Source organism: Pristis pectinata, chromosome 27 (genome assembly GCF_009764475.1).
Source record: "Pristis pectinata isolate sPriPec2 chromosome 27, sPriPec2.1.pri, whole genome shotgun sequence".
Taxonomy (NCBI): Eukaryota; Metazoa; Chordata; class Chondrichthyes; order Rhinopristiformes; family Pristidae; genus Pristis; species Pristis pectinata.
Genome location: NC_067431.1, coordinates 13981237 through 13997023, shown reverse-complemented (window position 1 = coordinate 13997023; position 15787 = coordinate 13981237). Strand labels below are relative to the sequence as shown.

General features: G+C 37.0%; 1 protein-coding gene across 9 annotated transcripts in view; it reads left to right on the top strand.

The window, feature by feature from the left end:
• Window positions 1-15787, top strand: part of LOC127583617 (protein Aster-B-like) — a 305877-nt gene that overhangs the window by 282614 nt on the left and 7476 nt on the right. For 8 of the 9 annotated variants that reach the window (XM_052039773.1, XM_052039772.1, XM_052039780.1 and 5 more), the window contains 6 exons: window positions 606-709; window positions 2532-2735; window positions 4633-4723; window positions 7348-7359; window positions 10398-10505; window positions 15037-15157. In XM_052039773.1, coding sequence (XP_051895733.1) covers window positions 606-709; window positions 2532-2735; window positions 4633-4723; window positions 7348-7359; window positions 10398-10505; window positions 15037-15157 — 640 coding nt within the window. The remainder of the gene's footprint in view (window positions 1-605; window positions 710-2531; window positions 2736-4632; window positions 4724-7347; window positions 7360-10397; window positions 10506-15036; window positions 15158-15787) is intronic. The other variant, XM_052039774.1, reaches the window with a different exon arrangement.

Below are 15787 nucleotides of genomic sequence, written 5' to 3'. Positions count from 1 at the left end.
AACTGAGATTGATAGATTTTTCATAAATCCTGGGTATTAGTGATTATAGAAACAAGGTGAGTAGATGGAGTTAAGGTACAAATCAACCTTGATCTAATTGAATGGTAGAATTTGCTAGATGAGCAGCACAGCCATTTCCCACTCCCGTAACCCTGATACTTTCTATGGCTACAGATAAAACTAAGAAGACACTCTGAGATGCACTCCTACTATCATTAAATGCCAACAAGGCAGAAAGGCATTCAAAAATGTATCTATCGAAGTCCAAATATAGTTCCCAGCTCTTCATACACCCAAAGGCATATGAAAGGTTGCCATTTTGAAGTATTGACACTCTCCAAATAATTATTGGGCTCTTTTGTCATCTGATTACAAATTTGATTTATCTTAGTGGGCAATAGACAGAACAAACAAACTTATTGCATCTTACCAATGGTAAGATCCAATTCATTAACACAGATATTTGAGAATTTAGGCAGGTAAATAATTTTATCACATTTTTGCCATGAGATTGCTTTATTAAAGGAAGGAAAGTAAGGTTTTGTAAAATAACTAAATTGTTAATGTATTTTTAAATGAATTAACTGTAAACTTCTTGTATCCAGGATATCAACAGAACTAAAGTATAGGAAACAGCCTTGGGGGTTGGTGAAGTCGTTTATTGAGAAGAATTTCTGGAGTGGTTTAGATGACTACTTCAGACATTTAGGTGAGGAATATTTAATTTTCATTTCTGATGAAAGGTCATCAACCAAAAAGGCCAATAAATGCTGAGCTCTGTTTCTCTCCCCACAGATGCTGATTGACCTGCTGTATATTTCCAGTATCTTCTGTTTTGTTTCAGATGTCCAGTAGTCTTTTGATTTTGTAATTTTCTCTCCAGTTTTATGACCAGAATACAATTTTAGGCATTCTGCTATTTGGTTGTCTATTTAGCTGTTTCTTACTTGTAATTCTCATGATTAGTGTTGGCTTCACTGCTTTGGCCTTTACAGCCAAACTGGATCCTGCACCATATCTCCTAGTGTAGTTTCCTTTGAAGAATGCTAACTGTTGACCAAATGTGGGAACTTCACATAATACTTTTAAAACCAAGGTGAGCACCAAGATAAGCATCAGCAAACATTGAGGGGGAAAAGCATTGTTCTTGGAAAGAAACATTTGAATAGGAGTGAACAATTAATTTTACTGCAAAACACACTATTGTAGTGCGGCCTTCTAGTTAATATTTGGTAACATAGTCCTGAATGCTAATTGTTTCACAAGCATTCTGTCAGTATTGCCTGGACAGTTGTATTGAAGTGTGAGTTGACAATACTTAATATGTACTTTAATTTTACACGCGAATATCTATACAAAGCTGGTCAGTCCTGACTCTGGGTGCTGTCTGTGTAAAGTTTGTATGTTCTCCATATGATTGCATGGGTTTCCTCTCAGTGCTCTAGTTTCCTTCCACATCCCAAAGCCAATTAGACTGGACATTTAATTGGCTACTGGGAATTGCCCCTAGTGTAGATGGGTGGCAGGAGCATTGTGGAGAGTTGATGGGCATGTGAGAGGGAATAGGTTACTGGGATATGAGTAAAGGAATGGGAATTCTCTGAGAGCTAGCATAGACTCAATAGGCCAAGTGCCCTCCTATGTCCTAAGGAGATATGGAATATGAAATTATTGTTGTGGTTGCAGACGATTACGTCAGTAAGTTAATTCAACCTGAAACCTTACCTCTGTTTCTCTTTCCAGACATGCTGCCTGAACAGAGCATTTCCAGCCAGTGCTGTTCTTATTTCATATTTCCAGAATCTGATTATTTTTTCAAATTAATGTACAGTAATTAATAATTCAACTCTTCATAACATAATGGGCCACCTGGTGCCTGCTGTTTTAGTGGCTGCACTTATGTTTTGAATCCCCACGGGTCCAAATATACAGCAAGCCTTGCTGTCACAGCTGCCTCACAGAACAAAGTGGTTTACCAGTGGCAACTGGACCTCTGGCAGCAGATTCTGAGAACTCCGACTTACTCTGAGAATCTCTTGACAGCTCTCTGCCGTCAAGGAATTTAAACTGTTCTTAAATGTCTTTGGTGATCAGAAACAGCTAACAACAGTTCAAAAGGATTTAAATAATTTTGAAATATATAATTATTAACAATAAGTAATAAATTTGCTTTAAATGTATTTAAGTGCAAGAGCTTAATTAAAGGTCTTAACATTAAGGAAAATAAAATTAAATCTTTCCAATTGAAGTAAGAGAATGGGTTTGGGGAATATGCACCAACCATGGCTGATTTATATCTGATGGGACCAATGTGAGGTGTATTCAACCCCACAGCTCAGCATTTCTAAGCTCTATACCTGAGCTTAATTGATTCCAGTGCTAGAGGGGAGGACAAATACAGCACACCAGGATTTCTCAATGAAACTGCCAGATAGTGAGCAGCATGATTCAGCCTAATATTTAATCAAAATGCCTCCATTTTCTTTGATTTACTGTGGGTTGAAAACATTCCCAATTTGCTTTTTCCACAGATATTGAGCTTGCAAAAGTAGAGAAACAATATGCTGCTGAACTGCACAGGCAATCTCCAAAAGACAAAAACAACAAATCATCCACAATTCGGCGGAGAAAACGACCTCACATTCATGTGCGAGGCCAGCATCTCGATGAAACCGCCAGTCCCGTTACCACACCAACTGACGAAGAGGTGGGCCAGAGGATTAAACATGTGGCAGGTAAAAGTGAAAATAGAAAACGAGTCTCAAGTACCCTGTAGGTATTTTGTTGCTTCATGCTTCATTGTACAAATTCTGAGATCTGAAAGGATTTGCATTTTTCCTTCTAGTAATTCCAAATGCTTTCCTGATAGAGAGTGTGCAAATAAGTCAGTCATTTTTTTGGAATGTGTATGTGCTAGCAACATTATCATCCATCTGTGGTTGCTCTTGATAAGGTGGTGCTGAGCCACCATCTTGAACAGTTGCAGTTCCTTACTTGTTCTGAATTCGGTTTTACACACCTTCTCACCTGGAATAAATGTGGTGGAAAGGATGACATTTTTCACAAACAACAAGTTGTTTATTTTTACTCCTCTGGCTGGAAGGAATTATGTGCAATGCCACAAAAAATTACGAGCATAACTTAATTACTGAAGAATTCTGTCTGTATGATTTGACACGATACAGTCCTCCACTGTTCCTTCTGGATCACAGAATTGTTAAATCACATCCAACTATATGCAAATAAAACCTCTATAGTAAATATAGAAGGATCCAGTATGTACAGTTTTAAATAGATTAAAGTAATGGGCATACAGTGCTGATATATCTAAAATAAATTAAGAGTTATTAATCCTATGACAACTGCTATTTCCATAAATGATTTGTTCTCTTTATATATTTCCTGTGAGTTTTTTTTAAAGGGATTTCCTCATCTCAAAAATATCTGTAGACTTTTCCCTACATCAAAATCCTTTGGAACAAATCTTGCTGCAGTTAAACTCTTTTCTCACCCTTTAACTCCATTTTTTTCTCACTCTTTAACTCCAATTTTGTTATTTCAGTAAGTTATTGGAAATGCTAACAGATGACGACATGATGTTGGGTGTGATGCTAACAGGTTTTGTTTGTTCTTGACCTGGGAGTATTAAGGATTGAGTAAGTCTTAAAAAAACAATGGAGTAGAAGGTTGAATTAGTGTGCATTAACTGGAGTCAAACTGACACGAAGGAAATAGCTTTGTGCCTGTGCTTTCACCAGAAGGGCTGTAGTGGTTCAAGAAAGTAGTTCACTACCATCTTCTTAAGCCGGATGGATCATAAATGTTGGCCTTGCCAGTGATACCCACATTTCGGAAAATGAATTTTGAAGAAGGTTGGATTCAGGGGAAAAGATAATGTGAAAAAATAACTAACTTGAAATTTTCAGTATCTCAACAGCAATGTATTACTTGCAAGAATAAGACAGTTTGTGGGCTGGACACATGTTCAGAATTACAGGAGTAAATATTATGACATTAAAAGATGGGTTAAAGTATTGATTATAAACCTTAACATCAAACTTAACAGGCCAGTTTCTGTCCAAATTCAGTAAGTTCTTAAAATAATAGGTCAGATGCCATTTGAGTGAAGCAAATGGCAAACAATACAAGTCAATTAGCAAGGTTTTTTTTCAATTCATGTGATATCTCTTCATCTGCTGACCTTGCATTAATTTTGCACTTAATAGCTGTGGATGTAGTTGCTGTTATGTTTTCCAGCATGGTTTGATCCATTGTTTTAGCTATGGGGTTTTGTTGCATTAAATTTTCGTACTTTATGTCTGCAATGAGGTACCAACCAAGTTATTATATAGGAAAATCTAATCAGGTTATTATGACATTCAAAAATGTGACCTTGCACCTTACTGCACTGCACTTTCTCTGTATTGTTACTGTTATTGTTTTTACCTGTACTACATCAATGGACTTTGTACTAACTCAATGTAACTGCACTGTGTAATGAATTGACCTTCACCATCGGTATGCAAGACAAATTTTTCACTGTACCTCGGTACGAGTGACAATAATATACCAATACCAATTGTCTGATACAGATATCCAAAATATCATTTTCTGGCTTTTATTTTCCCTCAGGTTCCACTCAGACAAAACACATCCCTGAAGAAATTCCAGGAGGAATTCAGCTTTACAGTGTTTCCAAGTTATTGCTCATCATCACCTTTGTGTAGGTAACATCTTTATAAGATGCTTTTGCTGGCCATTTTATTGTACTATTGTACTATTTCCTGAGGTGTATGACAGCCCATAAAACCTTTTGGTAGGATATCCAGGGATTTTTTTAGTTGAATGGAAGCATTTTTTAGAAAGGTACCAAATGTGTACACTTCTAAAATCAAGATTCCCTTGATTTTATTTTATCTGCATTTATTCATTTAATGTGGATGTTGCTGGTAAGATCAGTATTTACTGCCCATCTCTAATTTCCCTTGAACTAAATGGATTGCAAGTCCACTTCAGAGGGCAGTTAAAGATCAACCCATGCTGTGAGTCTAGAGTTGCATGTAAACCAGATATGGCAAGGACAGCAGGTTCCTTTGTGAGCCAAATGGATCTCTATGACACTCTGGTTTTAAGCTCACCATTATTGATGCTAATCCTTAATGTTTATTGAACATTTATTAAATTGAATTTAAATTGCTCTGATGGTATTTTGGCTGTTGTCTCCGGACCATTAGTCCAGCCTTCTGGATTACCAAACCAATGTAACTGCACTGCTTCTTAGAGTTGAAGTGGCATTAACATCTATCTCAACCCCATGGAGTGCACGCAACATGCAATCGTTAATTTGTTGAAACTGATGAATGATTAACATAATTTTGGCTCTCTGGATCCTTAATTGCTATTGCTCAATATTCTGAAAAGTTCTGATAAGGCGAACGGGGGAAATTTGTATCCTGTAGGCTGTGAGTAGGCATTGATGAGAAAGGCATAAATTCGTCATCACATGATGGCGGCACGGTAGCTTAGCGGTTAACGCGACGCTATTACAGCACCAGCAATCGGGGTTCAATTCCCGTTGCTGTCTGTAAGGAGTTTGTACATTCTCCCATGTCTGCGTGGGTTTCCTCCGGGTGCTCCGGTTTCCTCCCACATTGCAAAGACGTACGGGTAGGTTAATTTGGGTTTAAAATGGGCGGCGCGGACTTGTTGGGCTGGAAGGGCCTGTTACCATGCTGTAAGTAAAACTTAAAAACTTAATAAGATGTAAAGAGAGAAATTAGGAAACAGTGTAATGTTTTGTCAATGATAAAAAAAAACAATGAAATATTGCACATGAACTCTGTGTGTGCTCAGTTTAAGAGTTGAGAATTTGATCAATCTCCATGCTGGAAGACATTCCTTTTCCATTGAGAGGAAAGCAATAAAATCTTCAAAAGATGCCAGGAAGCTTGGTGGTGATGTGATAGTTATCATTTTCCTTTTCTATAACTCCATACAATGAGAGGCACCAAATCAGGTGTCATTATTGTTGTTTAGTGGGTGCATTCCTACTTTGACTGAAAATTGGCATAAATTCAAATTATGGGTGATTTGTGGCTGGGATCTCTTAACTGGTCTTGAGGAATAGTTGGATTAAAAGCAGTAACAGAAGTTGTTTTATAATAACATGAGGATAACCTCTGGTTGGGAATGAATGAGCTTTGTTGTAAATATCACACTTAAACCTATAGCATATAATAGTGAAAAAGATCATTTAAGGTTTCTGTACCTTTGTGTGGATAATGGTTAAATTCTGCCATATATAGATTCAAAATTTGCTTGGAACATATAACAATTTATAAGCGACCTTAAGTATATCCAAATTCATTGACCATTTTAATTTATAGCCGATTCTGATTCTGAATTCACTTGTTCATATTAGTATGTGAATAATCTTGAAATTTTTAGTAAGGAAGTTATATCTGGGATTTCAAAATTGGCATAAGCTTCTGGACAATTTCTGCTGCTACACTGGTAGCCTTGCAAAAACCACAGCCTGCCATCATCCTCCTGGTTGGTTTCAAGAAATTGCTGTGTGTTTGTTTCTCTTTTCAGAGCCAGTATCACTGATATAAGCTTCCTTTTAATTTTAGCAATTCGTGTTCTCATAATGCAAAGCAACTTCTGTGACCTAGAAAGGCAACAATTAAAACTGTAGTCACAATCCTCCAGGAAATTTTGGGTTCTTTTTAAAAGTGCAAGATACTTTTAATAGACAATTCTACCACACAGCATTCACTATATATTGGCAGCCCAACATGGGAAAATGGGTCAGAGCGGGTCTACAAAGATATATCCTTATTTCCAACTTGTATTCCTTGTGAATGCGGGCTACATTGTGAATGTGGAACTTCGGGACTCCTTTGCATTGAATAATTGTCATCTTACAGAATAAACATGGGTAGTGCATGAACTGCTAGTAATTTTTTTCTTGAAGGGTTGAAGCTGCTCAAGACCATTTCAAAGCTTGACTAATTATTATATTTAGCAGTGTATAGAGATATTTAGAACTTGTATTATTCTGGGCCATTTACAGTCAAAAGCACAGCTTATGCAGCTGAAATTATTATGTATATGTTTATATTTTGTCAAATTTTCATGGTTACAATTGGTTTATTTTGATATCAGCTGGGTATACTGTTTATAAGATTGACTGTTCTGATTGGCATGTTGTAAGTAAATGAAGGAGGTGAGCTTCTCCATTTGAAATAACAAGCATCAGTAATCGATCTAATCAATGTGCTGGATGTATAGAGAAACTTCCCTTTCTGATCGCTATTTTCCTCTTCTGTTTGCTGCTCTCTTTAGGATCTGCTTAAGGTACAAATACGGTTATTTCATAGTCTCTTAAGTTGTGCTTTCTATTAGATAGCTGCTTAACAAAAGGGCAAATATCAAACTCATTTGGATAGAGCACTTAAAACTCACTGGAATTAATTTCAGCTTAGAAGAAGCCAAGAATCCAATTCAAAGAACAGGTTGAAAGGGTGTGGAGTTACTGGACAGGCTGTTTCCTGAAATTTTAGCTGCAAGTATGTTACTGAAAAAACTCAAAATGCAGCAGATATTACTCACTTTTTTATTTTGAAGAAACACTGCAGTTTTACATTTTGATTATATTTGTAGCCTCAATGGCTAATTCAGGCTCTCTATACTGTTATGTGTAAACATGTTGCAGTTCAAGCAGAGAAAGCGGAGAGTTCCATACCGGCATCATCAACAGGATAATTCAAAAAAGCCTCATTTATTTCACCAAAAATTGTTAGCTAATAATACCTAAAGCCAATCTGTGGATCGTTATTCTATTTACTATTGCATGACTTGCTCATGGAAATGTACTCATTTACATCAAGATCATTCATTTTGTTTGAAATGAAGGTAACTTGATATTCTTTAATGGTTCCCTTTTTTGTTTCAGTGTTGCTCAATTTGGTGTTATCTTAATTCTGGATAGTAGAATGGGAGATTGATCCTAAAGCCACAGCGTTCCTCAATCCTCTGTTTCTTTCCATCCTTTCGTCTGTTAACCTGTTCAATTAATTAACTCCATTGTTGGCATACCATTGCATGGTTTGCAGTTGCCTTCCAGTATCTTACCCAATTTTCTATCATTCATATGTGAGCCATGACTATAAGTTTCAATGGATTAGACTTGTTCAATGTAATTCGCTCTCTGTGGAACATTTCCAGTGGAATATCTAATGATACGGAACAAGAAACCCATCTAATTTCCTCTAACAACAATCTACCTCATCCAGTGCAAACCAGGCACCTTGGAGACCAGGTTAACAGGAAAATAACCATGGTCCTCTCAGCCTGCTCATCAATGTCGAGCAACTGTAGAGTAAGAAAGATGTGTTTATAGAAGGTCTTAACAGATTTCCCAGAAAAGTCTCAAAAAACACTTGATGTTGAATGATTACTTTGAAGTGCAGTGGCTTTTGAAGTATGGCAAATACATAATAATTTCAGTGCTGGAACAGTGGTAAAAGTGCCTGTTAAAATTTAAATCAAATATATTTGCCATTATGGAGTAGGAATATAGGGAGAGGACCAGATTATTTAGTCCTGCGTGTCTGTTTTGGCTTTGAATGTGGTCATGGTTTACTTATGACATAATTCAAGGTATCCACTTCTGCCTCATTGTCATAACAATTTTGGTTAACAAAAAGCCATCACACACTTAAGATTAACATGACCAAACATCAATTTCTATTTATTGAAAGGAAAATAAAAACTACTTGTTACTGTTTTTGTTCCTTAACTTCAGTCCTTTTTCTATTTTTAGTCACTGCTACCAAACCTAGAATCAGCAGAAATAGTTTCTGTCTGCTCCATTGGATTCCTTTCTTTTCTTGAAAACATCAGTCAAATCATCTTGTTAACTTTTAGCTTCTAAGGAATGCAGCCTTAGTTTGTAAAAGTCATAAGTCTGCACCTATTCCCTTCCTGAAATTTAGTGTGTAGAACAGCGAACTGTACACCAGGCTTCGGAAAACTATAACATAACTCCTAGCCACTAGTATTCCATTTCCCTGGATAGAAAAGCATGCAATCTCTGAATGTTATTTTCTGTGGCAGTCCATAAATTTTAAATAGCCTAAGTGACTGGGCCCCTAATTTTCATTGGACTGTCACTCTTAGTTTTCATCATTTAAAAGTTACTCTTTTATTCTTTTCAAGTTCAAAATGGATCACCTTCCATTTAGTCTATATTCAGATGGATATTCAACAGTTTTGCCCATTTGTTTGACTTGTTAAATATCTCATGGTAATGCAGTGCTTCCAACTACGCTGTTTGCAGCTCTGCCTCTTTTGGTGTCATTAGCAAACTTGGAGATCTGACTTTCTATCCCATCATTCAAGTGGTCAGCAAATAGGGTGAATAGTTGAGGTCCCAACAGAGAGACTTGTAGAACACAACTAGTCACCCATTGACATATAAGTTATATTCCTCTGTCCACTAATTTCTCTCTCTTCAAAAAGTTCAATGAGGTTCATCAGTTATACCCTTTCCTTACAAATCCATGCTGATTTTCTCTGTTCAGCAGAACACTTTCCAGGTCTTTAGTCATCCTTAGGGAATTCAGTGATTTCCTGACTGATCTATAATTCCCTTGGTTGATTTACAATTTCCTGCTTTCTCTTTCATATCTTTTTAGATAGCAGAGTGATCTGCACAATTTCCCAAAGGAAGCAATGGTTCCCAAATTGAGAGGACTGGAGTTAGGATATGTATAATGATCTGACATACTTGCAATAATGCAATTGCAGGATTTAATTTTATCACCAACAATTAGGATTTGAGTCCTCCAGTGGCTCAGTAACTTATCAAGAGAGTATATTAGTTAAAAAGCTTAGAAAGCTCTCTGATTCAATTCCAGATTTAAGTTATTGTTGAGATTCATGCATGAATGTAACTAAATGTTTGCGTCATCGATGCCCATGAAACCATACCCCTGCTGAGGAGTTAGTGCCAGGGATGGTGGTTACTGGATGCATGTTTGGCAAGAAAGAATAACATTTGTTTATACTATTGAGGAAACATTGTTTTCTACAAAATTTAACAAGTATGATTTTGAAAACTCATTTACACACATTAACTATTAAGATTGAAAAGCTCAGTATTGAAAATGAAGCAGTGGAAACAAATGAAATTGCATAGCTGAAACTAATCAAACTACTTGAGGGACTGATATTCCAATGTAATTTTTGTATTATACCCATATTTAATCTGGTTTCCTCTGCACTATAACCAATCAATAAACAGATATAGCATTGGACATTGTACTTTTTCTATACCATGAGATCCTTAGTCCCTCCCTTAATGATGACTTTAACAATCTTGTTTTCTTCAGCCTGGTGTTACTAGTATTTCTGAATATGATGCTGTTTTACAAGCTGTGGATGTTGGAGTATACAACGCAGAGTCTCACTACTTGGCATGGGATCAGGCTCCAGGAGAGGTATTTGTTCCTTTCTTTTTACCTAAGTAAGATCTACTTTAAAGAAACTGAACAAAATAGCTGATTTCATGAGGTACTGGACTATAACTGTGCTTTCCTCATGCACTCTGAGAAGTTTATATCTTGTGACACTGATGTGGGAAATGTCTTTATATTTTCCTTTCCTGTGATTGGATTTTAAGGCCAACAGTAAAACTGTTGGTAAAAGCAGAAATAATTTCAATTACGTATTTTTCATAACACAGCAGTAACTCATTTGAACCAACTGGACTGTGGTAATGTTTATGCTCCACAGTTTTTCCCACCTACCTTCACCTCACTTCATCATATCTTCCTATTTCTTTCTCTATCACATGTTTATCTGGCTTCCCTGTAAATATATATTAATGCTAGCTGCTCTTTGATTTAAAGAATTTCACATTCTTATTCATCTCCAAGTAAAAAAGGTTTGTATGGATTTCCTTTTTGGATTTATTAGTGTACATCTCAAGTTATGGAATAGAGCTCGGATCTCCACAATCCCTTCACCTGAAACAGATTTATTAGTTCACACCTAGTCTTCTCCTTCTAGAGGAAAATAAAGTTCCAGGCCTTTCCTATTCATTATTTTCCAAATGAGTATAATCCTTCTATTCTGTATTTATCCTTCTTCTCCAGTTCCTGTTCATTCCTTTTCATAATACAGAGACCAGATCTGTGCATAATGCACTAAGTGTGGTTTAATCAAGGTATATGCAAACAATGAATCAATAAAGCAGCCAGCTGGGTTAAACTGAAATGCATATATTTTTGGTAAATAAGGATATCATGGGATATAGACCAAAGGCAGACAAATGGAGTTGATGTACAAGTTAGCCATGATCTAAGAAAATGGTGGAACAAGCTCAATGGCCAATGTCCTTTCCTCTATCCTATATGAATTCACGACTATGCATACAAAAAAATGAGATTACATTTCATATAACTTGGTCTGCAGCATAAGTCCAGAGATCTACAAAACTGAGTCAACATTGGGGTTTAGAAATAGAAAACAGAAAATGCTGGAAAAACTCAGCAGGTCATAAGAACTCAGTTCTGATGAAGGGTATTCGACCTGAAACATTAACTGTTTCGCTTTCCACAGATGGAAATTAAATAAAACTGCATATGCTGGAATCTGAAACAACAGTAATTCAGGAAGAACTCAGCCAGTTAAGTAGCATTGGATAAGATAAGATAAGATATCTTTATTAGTTACACGTACATCGAAACACACGGTGAAATGCATCTTTGCATAGAGTGTTCTGGGGGTAGTCCGTAAGTGTCCGACGCTCCCGGCGCCAACAGTTTTCAAAGCAAAGCTGAGGGGTGGAGTGTGGTGCAAAACAAAAGACTATATAGAGATAGGTTAAGAAGATCAGGTGCTAAGGAGCATGAGTATTGATCTTTACTGTTCACAATGTGGCCTCCCCAACATTGGAGAAACCAAATGAGGATTGCGTGGACATTTTATGGAGCACCTGTTCTCAGTTCACAGTGGTATTCCTGAGTGTCCTGGTGCCTGTCCCTTTAACTCCCAATCCCATTCCAATTCTGACCTGTCAGCTTGAGGTTTCCTCCACTGCTGTAGTGAGGCCCAATGTAAACTAGAGGAACAGCATGTTATCTTCCATCTAGACACTTTGTAACCTTCTGGAATGAACATTGAATCTTCCAATTTAAGATAAACTGCTCTCTCATCATTCCGGTTGTCATGCTTACGTCCTTTTCTCACCCTGTTTCTTTAAAATGTCTTGTTAACAGTCAGTACTCATGCTCTTCACCTGATATGTCTTAACCAATCACCAGAAAGTCTTTTGTCTAACACCTCACCCCTCCTCCCAGCTCTGCTTTGATAAATGTAAACCCTCCATTCTCCTCCCAGTTCTGAGGAAGACTTGCTGCCACAAAACATTCCACAGATGCTGCTTGACTGGCTCAGTTCTTCCAGCATTTCTGCTTTTGTTTCTCTTGCCACAGATGTTGCCTGACCTGCTGAGTTTTTCCAGCATTTTCTGTTTTTATTTCAGGTTTCTGCATCTGCAGTTTTTTTGATTTTCATTGGGGTTTAATCATGCTATAAGGTAATCAGTTATCTACTTTACAGTTTCATAATTTACAAACAACAGCACTTAGGACCCATACATGTAGTGAATATTTTTAATGGAATAAATGTGTATTCTTAAAAACTCTTCAGATTAACAACATTTGCCTGAGCAAAACTAATGTATTCTTGTGAAGTTAAGAAATTGATCAACCAAATATATAATAATGTTTAGTTGACGTGGATTTCAAAAGGAAACCTCTTGTTTGACAAACTTAATTGAATTACTTGAGTTGATAGGTAATGTTAATGCAGTGAATATATTGATAAATATATCAACAAATTTCCCAATATCCTTCAATAAGGTAACACACAATAGACTATTGAATGTCAGAGCATGCAGAGTCAGGGGACCAGTAACAGAATGGTTAGCAAGCTGCCTGCATGTCAGAGCAAGAGCACCTATTCAAAGTACAAAAATTGAGAAGTAGTATCTCCCAGGATTAGTGTTGGGACCACTGTTGTTCAGAATTTATATTAACATGAGCACAATTTCTAAATTTGTGATGTCACCAAATTGGGTGGGATGTTCAACACTGAGGAAGATGGCAGCGATAAATTTGCAGAGTGGACATGTAATTACATTTGACAAATTAATATCAACATGCCTAAATGTAATATTTATATTTTGGTATGAATAATAGAGTCATAGAGTTATATGGCATGGAAACAGGCCCTTCGGCCCAACTGGTCCATGCCGACCAAGGTGCCCCATCCAAGCTTGTCCCGTTTACCAGCATTTGGCCCATAACTTCTGAACCTTTCCAATCCATGTACCTGTCCAACTGTCTTTTAATAAGGAAATTGCACTTCTAATTTTTAGGTCCGAATCAAAATGAAGGGTGTGAGGAAGCTGAAGTGGGGTAGGAACACCAGCATGGATTGGTTTGGGCCAAATTTTCTGTTGTATGTACTATTTAAAAAATTTCATAACAAGTCACATATATCTGATTTCTTCTTATAGGATGTTAGGGTCTTGGATATTGTGAATATTGACCATCTTTTTATATGGCATTGTAACAGTTTACTCTGAAGTGCAACTTCCTTGTGAAACAGTCAAATTAAACCAATTGCACCACTAACCTGAAAGATTCTTGCCAAACACATACCAGAGCAGTATTTAAACAGTTGATGAAAGAAGCATAAAAAAATCAGAAATTTTGCATACTTACTATGCATAAATAATGATTGTAGACTACAATCAATTGAAAATAATCATAATTTAATTGCAACTATTTATATTGCACAAATGATATTGATCAGTGGGCAGAGGTATATCCATTCATGAAGGTACTAATTTCAGTGTTGTTATCTGGAAACAAACTATTTTTGTGAGCACTGTTTCCTGCACAGCTGGGACTATTGGTCTAATGAAACACTGTGGCATTTGTTTCTTCTGACTTAAGAGCTTTAGAGTATATAGTTTCCTTCTTAGAGACAAATATATGTTTAAACTCATTTATCAGTCAATATTGTTGAATTTTACATTATAGATAATAGTCAAGGTCGAGGCAGAGTTGATGGTATTAGAGTAAATTGAAATCCCATGTCTACAAAGTATTCCACTTATACTAAACCTTTGCATCTTGATCTGTAACATTTTTGAAACTAAGTGACAGAAATCGATTAGGGAGAATGGATTGTGGCCAAGAGCAGGGGAGGGGATATGAGGGAGGCTGGCATCAAGATATCAGAGGGAGGCAGTTAGGAGTGGTGAGCAGCTCGGAAGTGCACAGATGTTGGGATGGATTTGGGGAGTTGTGGGCAACAATTCAGCTCTCTGGTCTGAAGGTCAACCAGAATTAAGAACCTGTTGTCCAAGAGCCCACTGACAATGACGTGCAAATTCCCCAGCCACGCTCCTGGAGGAGCATTGCACAAGGAATGACATCATCCTGTGCTCCCAGGTAGGAAATTCACCTCTGGTCATAAGGATGATGCCCAGTTGATATGCCGGGCTGAATTTCAGAAATGGCATCACTTGAACTGGAAATGATCACAAAAAATATTTACTGCTGGTTAATAAATTTTCATTTGTATGTTGCTGAAAAATTAAGTACTATGCACTTGAATTTCTAAGCAAATTATTGATTTGTACTGTTTATAATTTATATTGGATCTGGCCAATTTTGGGAAAAAAAAATTGGCTGAAACTACCAGGATTGTGGCAGGTGTTGCAGCACACCAGGGAATAAACAGTTGTTGATGCTGTCAAATTAAGATGGCTTTATGATAAATAATTTTCAGCCCTCTAATTATAAAATGGGTTGACAACCACCTGCCATAGTCCTACTTGGGCTGAAGGGCCTGTTTCCATGCTGTATAACTCAATGACTCTGTCTCTAGTTCCCACAATATTGGGTCCATATCCCCCAAACTATTCTTACTTTTTCCTTCTATTTCATACAGCAAACTGCCCCAGTCTCAGGTGGAATGGGCCCAGTTATTAGAGTCACAACAGCGTTACCACGATGCTGAACTACAGAAATGGAGAGACATTTTAAAGTCATCAGTGGTGCTTCTAGATCAGGTGATTGCTTTCTCATTGGCAGGTACAGTTGTACCTAATACATGGTTGTGGGACCAGGTCTACACTGCAACTCTGACAGTAAGCAAGAACCAACCTGCTTTGAAGAGTTATTTGAGTGTTCATCCCTCCCACTATTGTTTCTAAAAAGTGTATAGAATGAATACAAATATTTTCAAATTTGTGGCCTGTTTAACCCTCAATTAATTAACTGTATTATGCAATCATCATGAAAAACTGATGGTCTAATGGGTTTGGTTATCAAAGTATGTCCTTGCTGATACAGAATTCTTTACTCTCTAATAACTTTTATGCATATTGGGCGGTGACTCACACCTCTCCCTGAATTGCAGTTAATATAGATTTAGATACTCTACAAATTGTCACAAAATTGAAAATATATTCAGTTTTATTGACTTTTTAGATGTAAATGAGGAATGCTTCTCTAAGGTTAGGGATAGGATAATTCTGTGGGACAAAGTCGAGGTAGCTTTAATCTGCATCTCAGCTGACTATTTATAACTACAAGTGCTAGCTTTTAACATTGGTGCTGAGGATCCACACTGCCCCCTCTTTGATTGGGAGATATCTACAACAGACCAACCTGCTCCTAAGGTGACTCCCCCCCCCCCC